This window comes from Nanorana parkeri, unplaced genomic scaffold (assembly GCF_000935625.1).
Source record: "Nanorana parkeri isolate BGI_ZX_2015 unplaced genomic scaffold, ASM93562v1 scaffold804, whole genome shotgun sequence".
Classification (NCBI taxonomy): Eukaryota; Metazoa; Chordata; class Amphibia; order Anura; family Dicroglossidae; genus Nanorana; species Nanorana parkeri.
The window spans coordinates 308235-323441 of record NW_017307072.1 but is presented as its reverse complement, the minus strand read 5'-3'; the positions used below and the strand labels follow the sequence as shown (position 1 = coordinate 323441).

The 15207-nt window shown below is 41.5% G+C and overlaps 1 protein-coding gene across 1 annotated transcript in view; it reads right to left on the bottom strand.

The window, feature by feature from the left end:
* The window catches only part of MINPP1 (multiple inositol-polyphosphate phosphatase 1), a 44528-nt gene extending 36612 nt beyond the window's left edge, over positions 1-7916 (bottom strand). The window contains exons 1-4 of the mRNA XM_018564994.1: positions 7196-7916; positions 4247-4444; positions 1866-1966; positions 421-554 (exon numbers count right to left, since the gene is read on the bottom strand). Of these exons, the coding sequence (XP_018420496.1) occupies positions 421-554; positions 1866-1966; positions 4247-4444; positions 7196-7808 (1046 nt within the window). The 5' untranslated portion in view covers positions 7809-7916. The remainder of the gene's footprint in view (positions 1-420; positions 555-1865; positions 1967-4246; positions 4445-7195) is intronic.
* Positions 7917-15207: the final 7291 nt, after the last annotated feature.

The following is a 15207-nucleotide window of genomic DNA, read 5'->3' as shown; positions in this document are numbered from 1 at the left end:
TTTTCATGCTCTTTTGCATAACTGATTACATCCAGTTTAAATTTTGCAGAGTAAGAAAGCCGCTTACTGGTACCGGTATTTACCGGTAATTTTTTTTTTGTTTCCTGACATTTTTATGGGCTCCCTGTTGCATCTGGGCACTGGCTACACGCTCTCCGCAGCATCAGCTGATGTCAGGTACATAAGGCTCATGATTGGAGGAAACCTGTTAGCTTGTCTCTGCAATCGGAAGTCTCACTCGTGAGGCACGTTTGCAGAGGTATCGGCAGTTTTGCAACCGCGTTACTCCTCTCAGCCCCCCGTGTATAATACGCCCCTCTATTTTTAGGTAAATATTTCAAAGAAAAAGTATAGTCTTATACATGGAAAAATACAATATACTATAAACAGAATGCATGAGTTGACAGAATCAAATATTACCTTTTGCTTTCAGAGACTGCAGTTTCTAGATGTTGGAAGATATGTTGGAACAGGTTACAGCTGGACCGGCTGTTGATATCAAACCCATAGCCACGTTTCCAGTACTGTTTCAAGTCATTCAGGTATTCTAGGACCTAGGACCCAGACGCAGAAAAAATACATTTAGACGTTGTAGAACTATCCCGGCTCCCAGAGACAGAGGAATGATGGGTTTTGTAGTTTCAACACAGCTGGCGTGCCGAGGTTGCCTAGCCCTGGCCTTCTCTTTCAGCTGTACACCTTACTAAGCAGTGGTCCTAACACTGCTTAGTAAGGTGTTAGGACCCTTGCAGGATACATCTTCTGAATAAGCCATGCCATTTGCTGATCCAGATTAAAGTACATGTGCATAATCAAGAAGATCCTTAAAGCCCCATTCACACCAGGGCGGTTGCGGATCAACGTGGTTTCCGCACTGATTGTAAAAGGGCGGTTTCGGGAGTTATCAATTGCGTTTCAGTGCTGAAACGCACTTCAAAACGCCCAAAACCGCGCTTCCATTGAAAGCAGTATGGAAACCGCACTGATCAAGGCGGCAAAAAAGGCTCAGGGCAATTCGGGCAGGCAGTTCGGATCGCGCTGAGCCTCATGGCCGCATGAACGGTCGCGACAGCAATGTATGGGATCGTTCATGTTGGCGGATCCATGCGGCTGAACGGCCCTGGTGTGAACGTGGCCTTAGATGTGATCTGTTATAAGAAATAAGAGTCAGGCCTCATTTATATGGGTGGCAAAGGGACAGTAAAAACAGGCGGCTGATCTGCGTTTTGATTGCTCCACGACCGCCTACCTAAAATCTAACAAGGTGGCCGTTCAGTTTTGTACACATGCAAATTTTACATGCATCCTGCATTTGGGAGGTGGTTGCTGCCTTCCAAACGCGACCATTTTACTCAATGGAACTGTGCTATAACTGTGTGCCAAGCGTTTGCCATTCAGGAGGTGGCAGTATAACCTCCTGAATGCCTGCAAACTGGCTGTCAACTGCTCCCTGAAAAGCGATCCACCACTGAAAATTTGTAATGCAACTCCTAGGACTTGCAAGGATTTAAGTTGGTTTTTCAATCATTGAATTCCTATGGGGAACACACTAGTAGGAGAGTGTGCACAGCAATAGCTTTGAAGAATGCATCACCCGGTCCACATAGGAAACCCCAAGACTAAGGGGCCTTCGTGTGAGAGGATCTGGCACAGATCAGTCCATGTGTAGCCTCTTATCTTGTGACCTGCTGCAAAGTAACAGTATTGCAGGTAAAACTCCCAGCATGTAGTAAGAGAAGCACTCACATTTATGTTGTTAACATGAGCACATTTGCATGGTATAAGCCACAGACTAAAGTGCCCCATGCAAACACAAATGTCATGCATACAAACCATTGGAGTCAGGTTCCTGCACTGAAACTCACTTTTGCATCTTCTTCATCAAACAAATGGCACCACGGAGAATTCTGAATGTTGTTAATGGCCAGTTCAAATGAGCAGGTAAAAAAAGCCACTTGGATTAAATCTACAGCAAAGAGATGGACAGATTAGTCAGGGTTAGTATGAAGCGGAACCAACATGGACACACTAATAGCAAGATAACACTGTGTTCTAATTCCAATCAGACGGAACTTCTGCCAGGTCCTTGATTTCTGTGTCCCCTTGCAGAGGTTTGCCCTTAATTCCCGGGGCTTGAGGTGACAGGACGTTTCCCACTAAGACATGAAGAGTAAGAAACACCAGATAGAGGTTCTAATGCTGGGTTTAGTTCGATATAATTTACTTTTGGAACATTTGTGCGATTTTCTAATAGTTAGTGGAGTCTATGCGACAATCAATTTCCACTATAGTGATGAAGAAAAGAAAAGAAAAATCAATGGAGCAGGATGAAAATTGTTTGTTGAATGAGATTATTTGAAAGTGAAAGGTCAAATGAAAATATAGCAGTGTATGACCAGCTTTACTCTATGAAGACAAAGTATCAGCAGACTACTGGATAGCAGGCATTGTTTAGGTCAGCCATGGCATGTACTGTGTATAAATAGGCATTGTTAATTGCAGCTATTTACTGTTGTGCAACTTGCTTTATAGGGCCCCTCTCTTTGTTTTCTACAATAGAGGTATTTGCAGCTTCTGTGATGAATTAGGGGACGTATATGGATTCAACCTTATAGCATGACCTTTATCTCACTGCATAAAAGTGTCCAAAGGGTTAAGTGCACATTTTGTCACGTAAGGCAAATGTTTTATTTACCTGGCAAACTTGGCTGTCAGCACTCTCCTCTCTCTCTCTCCGCTCCAGCTATGGAATGTCCCTCAGCGTCCTCACTTCTAATGCAGGAGAATGTACCAGCATAAGATGTGAGGACGTCATCGGTCCTTAGACCGCCGGAGGCCGGGGAAGAAGAGGCTGCGGGGACCGGTCTAGCAGCCCAGAGGAAGCTGGAATAAGGTAACTAAGTCATTCTGCTTTATTTCAGCCCCTAGATGATGAGCACTAAAACCCTCTGGAGTGCGGGAGTCGTCCCACTGCAAGGGTAAGTGTTTTATTTGACCGGAGTTCTTTAAGAATCAGACGAAATTTGCTGTGTGTATGCCCAGCTTTAGCTCCTATTAGAAGGAAGATACAAGGCAATAAGAACACATGAATCACCAGGCAATATTTCACCCACAGATCTGCTGTGCTGCTCAGTCACACTCCTTATCAAGAAATCACAGTTGCTGAAAACAAAAAGTAGTAAGCACAGTTCAAACATGACTTATATACACATATGCCTGTCCAAAAAAAAAGTCACCACTTGTATTTAGCTAAACAAATAGGTCAGAGCCTTCCATTGGATAACAGGTCTAGGTTCAGCAGCCTGATGTGCCTAAAAAATGAGGTAATTTGCCTACCTGAATATATTGAATGACCAGGTTTTTCAATCAATGGATTTTTTTTCCCCTGTTGGTACGGGCATATTCCAAGATGACAATGCCAAGGTTTCATCAGGCTCAAATTGTGAAAGAGTGGTTCAGGGAGTGTGCGACATCATTTTGACACATGGATTGGCCACCACAGATCTTATAGTACAATTAAATCTTCAGGGTTTTTTGCATAGATCTGCTGCTAGCAAGCAGTAGATCTATACAAAAACATATAAAAATAAAATAAAAAAAGTTACCAAAAAGGTTAAAACTTACCTGTGGCTCCCGTCTGCAGTTCTGAAAATTCTCGGGTGGCCGTAAACAATCATGGTGCGGGCGCATGCGCAGTAGAGATCTTCGGCCAGGAGAAGAGGAGAGACACAGTGTAAATCAATGCACACAGCCAGGGGCATGCACCCGCACAGACTCTGTGGGACACAGGAGATTTAGCAGTCAGCGCTGGATCAGAGACCTGCACCAGCGCTGGAGGGACTCCTGAAAACTACTGGAAGAAGATTAGCAGATCAAGAGGCATCATTTAGGGTAAGTCCTTACACCAGCATGGGGGTGGGGAGGAAAAAAAATTACTTCAAAGTCACTTTAACCCCACAGAGTCCAGATCTTAACCCCATTGAGAATCTCTGGGATGTGCTGGAGAAGACTTTATGCATTGGTCCGACTCTCCCATCATCACTACAAGTTCTTGGTGAAAAATAAATGCAATTCTGGATGGAAATAAATGATGTGACATTGCATAAGCTTATCAAAACGATGCAACAGTGAATGCGTGCCATAATCAAAGCTAAAGGCGGTCCAACTTAATATTAAGACTTTTTTTTTTTTGGACAGGCAGTGTATGTTACAAATGAGTACTTCAGTAATATAAACATCTGCTCACCTGCGTTTAGTTGATCTTCAGGGACACCTAATAGAGTAGCAACTTTGTGTATTACTTTCTGCATTTCTGGTCCTATTTTAAACCGGTCCACTTCATGCATTGCTGTGTCATTGTCCTCCACCTGGACTACAAACTTCTCACAATGGTCAAAAAACCGCATGAGTGTGTCATTCACCATGGGTTCGCTACATGTTATATCTGATAAAACAAAACAACAATGGTATTGGGTGACATCAGTATTCTATTAATCATCACCTTTATGATTTCCTCAAAAGAAAACTTTTTATTAATCAAAATACCACAATGACAGTTGAAGGGAAAGCGACACAATCACATGCATAAAAGACACACGCTGCAGACGGCAGTTAAAGGGCAACTGAAGATACCGTATATACTCGAGTATAAGCCGTCCCGAATATAAGCCGAGGTACCTAATTTTAGCAAAAAAACCTGGGAAAAAGTATTGACCCGAATATAAGCCGAGGTACCTAATTTTAGCAAAAAAACCTGGGAAAAAGTATTGACCCGAATATAAGCCGAGGTACCTAATTTTAGCAAAAAAACCTGGGAAAAAGTATTGACCCGAATATAAGCCGAGGTACCTAATTTTAGCAAAAAAACCTGGGAAAAAGTATTGACCCGAATATAAGCCGAGGTACCTAATTTTAGCAAAAAAACCTGGGAAAAAGTATTGACCCGAATATAAGCCGAGGTACCTAATTTTAGCAAAAAAACCTGGGAAAAAGTATTGACCCGAATATAAGCCGAGGTACCTAATTTTAGCAAAAAAACCTGGGAAAAAGTATTGACCCGAATATAAGCCGAGGGTGGGAAATGAGGCAGCTACTGGTAGATAGATACCAATAAAATGACATTAATATTTATTTAAAAGAAAAATAACCTAGCTCTGTAAGTGGAAAAGGGGGTACAGGGCTACATATCATGTACTACGGATCATTTAACCCATTCATGTTAGCAGAGGATCATTGTAAATGTATTGTTGCAGGCACTCTATATGTACATGTACTATATACTACATATAGAGTGCACTGAACAATAGATTTACAATTATCCTCTGCTAATATGAATGGGTTAAATGATCCGTAGTACATGATATGTAGCCCTGTACCCCCTTTTCCACTTACAGAGCTAGGTTATTTTTCTTTTAAATAAATATTAATGTCATTTTATTGGTATCTATCTACCAGTAGCTGCCTCATTTCCCACCCTCGGCTTATATTCGGGACGGCTTATACTCGAGTATATACGGTAATGTTTTCTTTTTTTGGTTTTGGATAGAGTGGAGGGGGATTAGGTGTTTATTGCTCTATGTGTCCCCGTTAGGGAGATTCACCCCCGTTATTTGTTGTTGTGACTGTTATCACTGAAAATGAAAGAAATCCCACATTTTTGGTTGTCATCAGAACAGAAATAGAAGGGAAAGTTTCCAATTGGGACAGTAGTTCTAGTAAACCCTGATGACAGGATGTAAATGGAAATCCACCCAATGGGACGAGGAAGGCAAAAAAGCTGACATGGGTTATAACCATGCCTTACTCTATCCAAAACGAAAAAACATTTTTAGCTTTAGTTCTAGGTTTAAAGTATAACTACAGGCAAAACATGTTTATTTTAATTTTGGATAGAGCCGAGAGGGGATAGACCCCCCGTTTTTATTGCTGTCTGAGAGAGATTCAGTCTCTCGATTTGTCATGGTCACCATTGTCACTGGGACCTAAATGGATGAAAAATCTAAAATTCTGAGATATCACCGGAGCAGGTAGAGGGCAAGTCTTCCAATGGGGTCATTTGTTCTGATTACAAATTTAAGATTTACTTTCACTTTAAAGAGACTTCCTCACTTCCTTTTATTATCCACAGGAAATTAAGTGAATGGAAGTCTCTTGACGAGGACCCTCATGGCAAAAAACAAAAACTCATGGGGGATTTACCTCTTCCATACCCTATCCAAAATGGACAAAAAGAAGCAAGCAGGCTGTTACAAGTGATCTGGGTGGCTGCAAAGCCGCCCAGATCACTTGTACAAAACAATCGGCGGCTCCCCTGCTGTACATTTAGCTCTACTTGCTCACAGCAGAGCTAAATGTAGAAAACACTATACTACCTGCCTGGCTCCCGGAACTGCATGTCCTGGGCGTAGGGCGATAGGAATCGAGCACCCCTGGGTATGTAATGATCAGTCTTGAGCCTTTGACCACCTACAGACTCTGCTTCAGCCTATCTTAACCTTTAGCATGTCTTCTGACCTCTCCGTCTACCACCTGCCTCTAGGATCTGTATGTTTGACTAATATTACTAGGTGTACACCTGACTCCACTTGAAGTCAGCTTTCATCCCCGGTAACATAATGGAATCACCGAACCCTGTGTTTTTACTACTGTTATCAACAATAGGAATAGGTAAATCCTTCAAATCTTCACCTATTAAGAAGGAATAAAAGTCGCCGGGAGTCTGTTTAAACAGCCCCGATGCTGGCGACGTACACTGTACGTCGTCAGTCACGAAGGGGTTAAACATACAAATACTCAATACAAATTCCACCGAACTAAGCTCCAACAAGGTTTTATTTAGGCAGTAATTAATTTAACACTGGTCAAAGACAGGAAGCTCCTGTAAATGAAGTTTTTACTCAAACTCGTTTCTAACGTTTCTTGCAAATGACCTTTTGACCACTGCATTTTGTGACTGCACAACAGCAGTTTCCAACTGTCCCTGAATAAAAAATAAACAGGGTAGCTGCAGGAAATAGTCAAAACTCCATCAACCTTGTTACAATTGTACTTGTATCTTTTAAAAAGCAAAAAGTTGCACATACTTATCCCTTGAAATAAAATATTTGATGCTTTGCAATTAGGCATAAAACAATAAGAATGCAAGTATGTTTAACAGAAGGGAATACAACATTCAAAGAGGAACATGCTGACTTACCTTCCTGCTCAGTGTCTGGAAGTTCTGGGAGTTGGAGGTAGTTATGGGCTAGACCTTTAATAAAGGATTTTGTACTGTCTACACATCGATGCTTAGAGCTGGTGGTGAAGGACATCTTACATTTCTGGAGCTTCTCTGCAGTGAAGAGAGATGGGAAGAGAGAAGCAAATCTATAAGCCAAATTCTTCATGTCGTCCTCTCCTTTCTTCACCAGCTGACCATCCATCCAGTCATCATACCACATGTTCCAGCTCTGCAGCTCCTTCACCAGTTGTGAATTGCTCTCACTCTGTTTAATTAGGTTGTATATTGTCTTCATCTTCTGTATTTGCTTTTGAGTTGGATATCTCCTACCATGTCTGATCACTGACACTATCTGAAGAGGTGTACACATATTGGGCAGTAGATCATGCTTTCTAGAAACCAGTAGTGGATTCACCAGGAGAAACGGATTGACTTCTTCATACCTGGTTTTGGTTCCAAAATAAGTAGCTAGTTTGGGAGACCCGCAGGTGGAGAGTCCATGTAAACTGCAGAACCACGTGGCAGAGATTAGAAGGACCTGGGCGGCTTTGGGGACATATCTTCGGCATTCAGAGAATATTAAACTCATGGTTACAATGGGCAGTTAGTGTTGTAACTCTACAGGCAGCAGGGAAAGGAGTCTGTAGCATTTATATAGTAAAATCAGCAGTTAGCCTTCCTTCATTTATGGAAAGTCCTACAAAGAAGAAGAATAAAAAGTAAAATAAACACACAAAAGAAGGCTTTCACTCACATACATGTTCTAACAAAAGATTGTTAGTTGTTGTTCGCAGAAGACACAATCTGTTTTGCCGAAAAACAACAAGATTCTTTAGCATGCTAACCTTCAGTTAAAATCTGATAGCTAGACATTGATAGGTTGCTACAGGGAAACATAGGCATTTTAGTAGAGAGTAGAATGATCATTAGTGTACTGCTTTTCTTATTGTTTACTCACAAGCTGGGGCACCAAGGTGTTCAAGCTGTATTACTGCATAGAGAAAAGTGAGGTTACTGACATGATACAAAAACATTCACACCCTAGGTTGTAATGGGGTTTTAAAGAGGCGTCAGAGGGTTTTCAATTTATATGAATTTAATTTTAATGATTTGTAATAAATTGATATAAATTGAAAAACCTCTGACGCCTCTTTAAAACCCCATTACAACCTAGGTTGTGAATGTTTTTGTATTATGGATTAAATAGGGGTGAGGTTTCAGATCACCTGGGCTGATACTCTAAGCAGTGCCATTTGTATCTAGAGGTTACTGACATGGTTACACTGTCTGGCAGTAGTGCATGGATCCAGACTGGTTAAACACAATAACTATCTCCTTGAGACATGCAAAGGGACACAAAAGACAGCACCTCCTCCTCCTGTGATATTGTTTATTGTAAAATTAAAAGTGGAAAGGATAAAAGCTACTCACATATCACAAGTTGCAATCAGCATTGCATGAATAGAGTGCTACAGCCAGCCTCTGCTGTATTGGGTACAGATTTTAAACTGATGGATGAGAATACAGCCCTGGTCCTCAGAGCGCTTGGGAGTGTTGTTTTTCTGGACAATAACTATCCCTTTGGCAGGTTCCTTGCGTTCGGCTTTAAACCTTAACCTGGTCCGCAACACTTAGAGAATTGTGAGTGTTAGGTTAGAGTGACAGCACTAAAGAAAAACCTATTCTGTCTTTTAATGGGCTGTTCATTTTTATCTTGTTATTACTGGCTGGAGTCCTGCTTTAAAATCAATCTTAAACCTAAATCATGAAGTAACCCATCATAAAGATCCTTACAGACACTTGTGGTGGACATGGTTTCCGTTTGTGTCTCACAACTATTATTTACACCAATTTTGTAAAGGTTTGAAGTAACAGTACACAATAACTTATGGGATATGTTTAAATATTGAAAGCTACATTTCTGTGAGGTGTGGGTGTGATATCAAAGATGTTGGGAGTAGTCTTGTATATACGTAAAGATAATGTGTAGGATGTTAATTTGGCAAAAACACCCAGAATTGGCTGAGGCTTATCGTAGTTTAAATGTAGGTTGTATAAAAAAAAAACAAACAAAAAACCCCCCAAAAACACAGTTTTGAATATGAATAATTTATTTGAGAGCAGAAAGACAAACGCATCAACTGATTGGAGGAGGCTTGCAGGAAAAAAAATAAGTAAGAACAATTAGACAAAAGTCACAATGTTACATGGCCAAGCCAAGGAGGGTCACATGCTGTGACTGCTAAAGACCATATCCGAACAGAAAAGACCAGATTAAGGTGTTGGCCTGAGTGATGCTTAGAGTGTACTGGAAGAGGTCCAAGGCTGGGTGTTCCTCTCTGTCCTCACTGGTGGACGGTAGGTATAATAATGTGGCACGGAGATATGAGCCCACTGTTTTTGGGCATGTCTTAACCCATTTAAGTATTCCATCTGTCTGAGGAAACCTATTTCATCTGCCAGTAATTTTGTTTTAAATGTAAGCTTTTCCCACACAATATTGTGGAATCTCCTCCATTTGCTATAGTCATAAATGTACTGCCCCTGAGTAGGGTGATTATTCTGTTAAATATAATCACATAACCTCACACCTAAGAACTGAAAGAGGTTTTCCCAGAAATAAATACATCACTGATAAATTATGTTTACATAGTCTTCAGCTTATATAAGAGCAGTGTGCACAGCTTTTTGCAAAGATTTCTGCAAGCAGCTTTGTTGAAGCCTTCAGAGCACCCTACATCTTCAGTATGGGGAGGTAAAAAACAGATTATGCTGGAAGTGCACACTGGCATTTTAAATAAGCTGCTAGTAGGTTTCACCACAACTTTAAACTTATTGAAAGCCTTGCCATGCTGAATTCCATGTAAACAAGGCCTAATGCTCCTAAGCCATGAAAAAGGGGGAACTGGTAACCGTTGAAACATATTGGCTACTGGTTTTTAAATAGAAGATAATCTTGTATACATAACCATGATTCATCCTTCTTTGTCACTACATTTTCATTGTTTTAGTCAGGGCACCAGAAAGCAAACAGGTTGGTGGGGGTGGCGTGTAGCAGCAGCAGCAGAGAAGGTGGGTAATTAAGACAACCTACCTGAAGTTACTTTGCTCTGGATAGGCCCCCTGAGGAGATATCACCAATAACCGTTCAGTAATCTTCTTATACTGTCTATTCACATAGAGTCATTTCTGACTGGATGCCATGAGTTGCTGTACTTTGTCTTATTAAATAAAACATGTGTACACAAGCTTAGCTTAGCTTTCAGTATATTTATCTTGGCAGCTGTCCTACCAATGATACACCTATTACATTTTTGACACATGACTGACTTTTTTTTACAACTTACTAGAAATAGAATTGTTTTAAAAAAAAATAAAAACAATACTGGAAGCCGTACCGAGCGCATAATTAACACTTATATTGTCATATAAACAGCACTGTGGTTACTGGCTTAAAAGAAACCTGTGCTTAGGGAAATAGAGAGGCTGATCTCTCCATCTGAAAAATGCTAGTTACTTAGCCGTCCTGCTGATCAAACTGCTTCAAAACATTCTAAGTAGATGACCTGAAACAAAGTACAGTGTGGAAAATAATTATTTGATCCCCTGTAGATTTTGTAAGTTTGCCCACTTATAAAGAAATGAAAGGTATATAATTTTTATCATAGGTGTATTTTAAATGATAGAGACAGAATATCTACCAAAAATCCAGAAAAAAAACACAGGATACAAATGTTATAAATTGAGTTGCAGTTCAGTGAGTAAAATAAGTATTTGATCCCCAAGCAAAACATGACTTAGTACTTGGTGGAGAAACTTTTGTTGGCAAGCACAGGGGTAAGATGTTTCTTGTAATTGGTTACTAGGTTTGCATACATATCAGGAGTGATTTTGGTCCACTCTTCTTTACAGATCTTCTCTAAATCTTTAAGGTTTCTTGGCTGTCGCTTGGCAACTTGTAGTTTCAACTCCCTCCATAAATTTTCAAGAGGATTAAGGTCTGGAGACTGGCTTCTTCTTGAGCCACTGCTTTGTTCCCTTGGCGGTATGTTTTGGGTCATTTTCATGCTGAAAGACCCATCCACGACCCATCTTCAGTGTTCTGGCTGAAGGAAGGAGGTTCTCATCCAAGATTTTTACAATACATGGCACCGCCCATTGGCCCCTCAATGCGGCAAAGTCGGCCTGCACCTTTAGCAGAGAAACAACCCCAAAGCATAATGTTTCCACCTCTGTGCTTGACTGTAGGGATGGTGTTCTTAGGGTTATAAATCAGCATTTTTCTTCCTCCATACACGGTGAGTCGAGTTAATGCCAAAGAGCTCAATTTTGGTGTTATCTGACTGCAGCACTTTCTCCCAATCCTTCTCTGAATCATTTAGATGTTCATTGGCAAACTTCAGACGGGCCTGAGGAGGGGGACCTTGCGGGCGCTGCAGGATCTCAATCCATGGCGGTGTATTCTGTTACCAATGGTTTGTTTGGTGACTGTGGTCCCAACTGCCTCTAGATCATTCACAAGCTCCTCTCGTGTAGTTCTGGGCTGATCACTCAGTTTTCTTATGAACATCCTTATCCAATGAGGCGAAATCTTGCATGGAGTTCCAGACCGAGGGCGATTGATGGTTATTTTGTATTCCTTCCATTTGCGAATAATTGGTCCAACACTTGTTTCTTTCTCACCAAGCTTCTTACTGATAGTCTTGTAGCCCATTCCAGCCTTGTGCAGGTCTACAATCTTGTCCCCAATGTCCTTTGACAGCTCTTTGGTCTTGCCCATGGTGGTGAGGTTTGAATGGAAGAAAGAGATTCCGTGGACAGATGTCTTGTATATACATAACAAATTGTGGTTAGGACCACCTTCTTAAAGTGACAGGACTGATCTGTGTACCACATAGCCAGTCTGTGGGAGGAGCCAGAATTATTGTTGGTTGGTAGGGGATCAAATACTTATTTTACTCAGTGAACTGAAACTCAATTTATAACATTTGTATCATGTGTGTTTTCTGGATTGTGGTTGATATTCCATCTCAATCATTTAAAATACACCTATGATAAAAATTATAGACCTTTCATTTCTTTGTAAGTGGGCAAACTTACAAAACCTGCAGGGGATCAAATAATTCTGTTCCTCACTGTATGCAGAGTTCTAACTTTTAACTTTACTTGCGTGACGTCACTAAAGCCAGGCAACTATGACTATCAAAAAAAAAAGGGTTATCAACGGTGGCCTACATATTAACTACAGGTTTCCTCTAAACAGCATTATATATACTAACTCAACAGATATCTGTGACAGGTTTAGTCAGTCACCTTCACAAGTTCAACGTAAAGAGACCTAGCCAGCTTGTCATTTACCTGTAAAAAGCATCCCTTATGTAGATATCCAAAAATCCCTACAGCTTCTGCTGGGTGCCGCCATCTTGGATGTGATGTCAGCAGCCCCAGTAGACTGAGAACTGTCACTCAATTTGCTGTAGCATTCCCATTTGTACCTCCCCCGGTTGCTACATAAAAAGCAACCGAGAGGAGCTGTACCAGCACAGACAGTAAAAAGACACTTCCCAAAAAGAAGATGGCTATGACGTGCAGAATTAAAAAAGCCTGGCAACTGACGGAGCTCCGTCACCATGATAAAGGGGGCCTCCATGTCCCTGAAAAGCGGGTGCTATTCCTAAATAGGACTTCAATAACCAATTCTGTTGAATTTCATCTTGGCGTGCTGACTTTTACTGCACATTAGCTCTGAATTTCTGACAAGATCAACAAGTATGCTTTTGTACATTTTGCGCTTATCAAACACTTTCAGGGGTAGATCTAAGAAACCGAAAGTGAGCATATAAAGAAGATCATTGTCAGGGTTTACACTTTAAAGTAAATTTAAATTAATGAGATATTAACCCCTTCGTGACTGACGACGTACAGTGTACGTCGCCAGCATCGGGGCTGTTTAAACTTGTAAAGCCGACTGTTGGCTTTACAACATAATCGATTCTGGCGACTTACCCTGTTTCCCCGAAAATAATACCTAGTACTATTTTGTAAAAAGTTTTTAAAATTAAATAAAATAAATCTAATAATAATAAAAATATTTTTAAAAGTCCCCCACCCCCGTGAGCACGCGCGTCGCCACGTAAACACGCGTCGGGTGCGCCTACGTATGAAAACAACAAACGCGCTACACATGTTGGGTATCGCCCAGCACGCCAGAGTTTATCACGGACGCACGCAATTTGTAACCTGGGCATGTTGGGTATCGTTTTACTCGTTGTAACCTCATCTTTTATATTTCATTAAAGCACATCAAATGGGTATTTTGTTGTGTCTTGGGGCATTTAATTAAATTTTTCACTAAATGTTGGGGTTTAATAAGGAGTTGCGCTAATATTGCGCAACATAAAACACAAGCAACTACCACCATTTTATTCTATAGGGTCTTGGCATTCAGAAAATATATAATGTTTGGGGGTTTTAAGTCATTTTCAGGCCTAAAATGTGGAATATAACATGGGTGCAAAAAATTAAAAAAAGGCCTCAGTCATGAAGGGGTTAAAGGAGAACTATGGGGTCAGGGCTTTCCCCCATAGTTCTCCTAAGGGTAACAGGAGGACACAAACAAGCATCCTCCCGTCACTCTAAGCTCAGTATACTGAGACGCCGCAGCCGGATCCCGGCATTACTGTCGAGATCCACCCAGACCCAGACCCAGGATTGACCCGCCCCCTCCCCCGTCCGTTCCGCCAGTCAGCGCTGGAGGATCAGACAGGGGAGGGGGTGAATCCCTGCAGGGAACCGTGAGTGACAGTCACGGCTCTCTGCAGGGATAGATCGAGAAGTGAGCGAGCAACGCTATGTGTTCGCTCACTTCCCGATCTATTGAGCCGACCTGTGACAGTTTAATTGTCACAGGTCGGCTAGAACTATGAGGATGAGTGATTTTCACTCACCTCATACGGTAGTTCTCCTTTAAATGGAGAAGGAAAGGCCTTTTTTTTTTTTTTACAGATTTTTTATGTGGTGACATGAGTGCAAAGCTCCGGGCAGTGTCTCTCTCTGTGCAGCTGGTCCATGTGAGCTCTCCCCTGGCCAACAAGGCCTTAGCCTCTTCGGGCAATGCTGAAGTGCTTTTTGCGGGGTTTTTTTCAGGCTTGAGTGTTTTTGTTTTAGCCAATGGAAAGCTAGTTACTATGAGGAGACAATTGTTTGACATGAAACTGTGTTTTTCAGGTGCTCGCATTGAAGTCTATGGGGGCCAAAAAGGTACGATTGTGTCTGCATAAGCTGATTTATTCTTCAGTACTTTGCTGAGCTACAAGTGTCACAACGCTCAGCTGTGAACGGGCATTATTATTGCAAATAATTGGATCCTTCATGTTGAGCATGGTCACACTTAGAAAATAGGCAGAACAATGCTCAGTTGTGAAGACAGGTTTTGGATTCCATGCTCCATGGCAGCGGTAGCAAACCTCAGCACAGCACTCCAGCTATTGTCCAATGAGGCACTGTAAAACTTTAAAAGCCACTGACATGACTCCTAGGGCCAGACGCATAATGGTTCACTACAGCTGGAGTGCCGAGGTTGCCTTCCATTGCTTTATGGTATTTAGCAGCATTGTTGGCACCTGATGGAAAGACCCCATAGAGCTTTGTGGTCAGGAGACTGCATAGAACACTATAAAACAAGGTATTTACTATGAAATTTAGTAGGAAATGTATGCACTGAATACAGAGCAATGGGGAAGCAACATTTAAAAGGTGTTCATGTGTAGTCTTTCCTTCTACTTTTGGTATTTACAAGCAAAATGAATTGTTTATAAAACATCTAAAAACATTTAGATGCCGCTGACAGCCAATTCTAGTCTGGGATGGACCGGGGTGTTTGGGCTGGGATGGACCGGTGAGTTCAGTGGACCAGGAAATTTAATCTGGGATGGAGCAGGGAATTCAGTCTGGGGATTGACCGGCGGTTCGGTTAGGGACAGACTGGG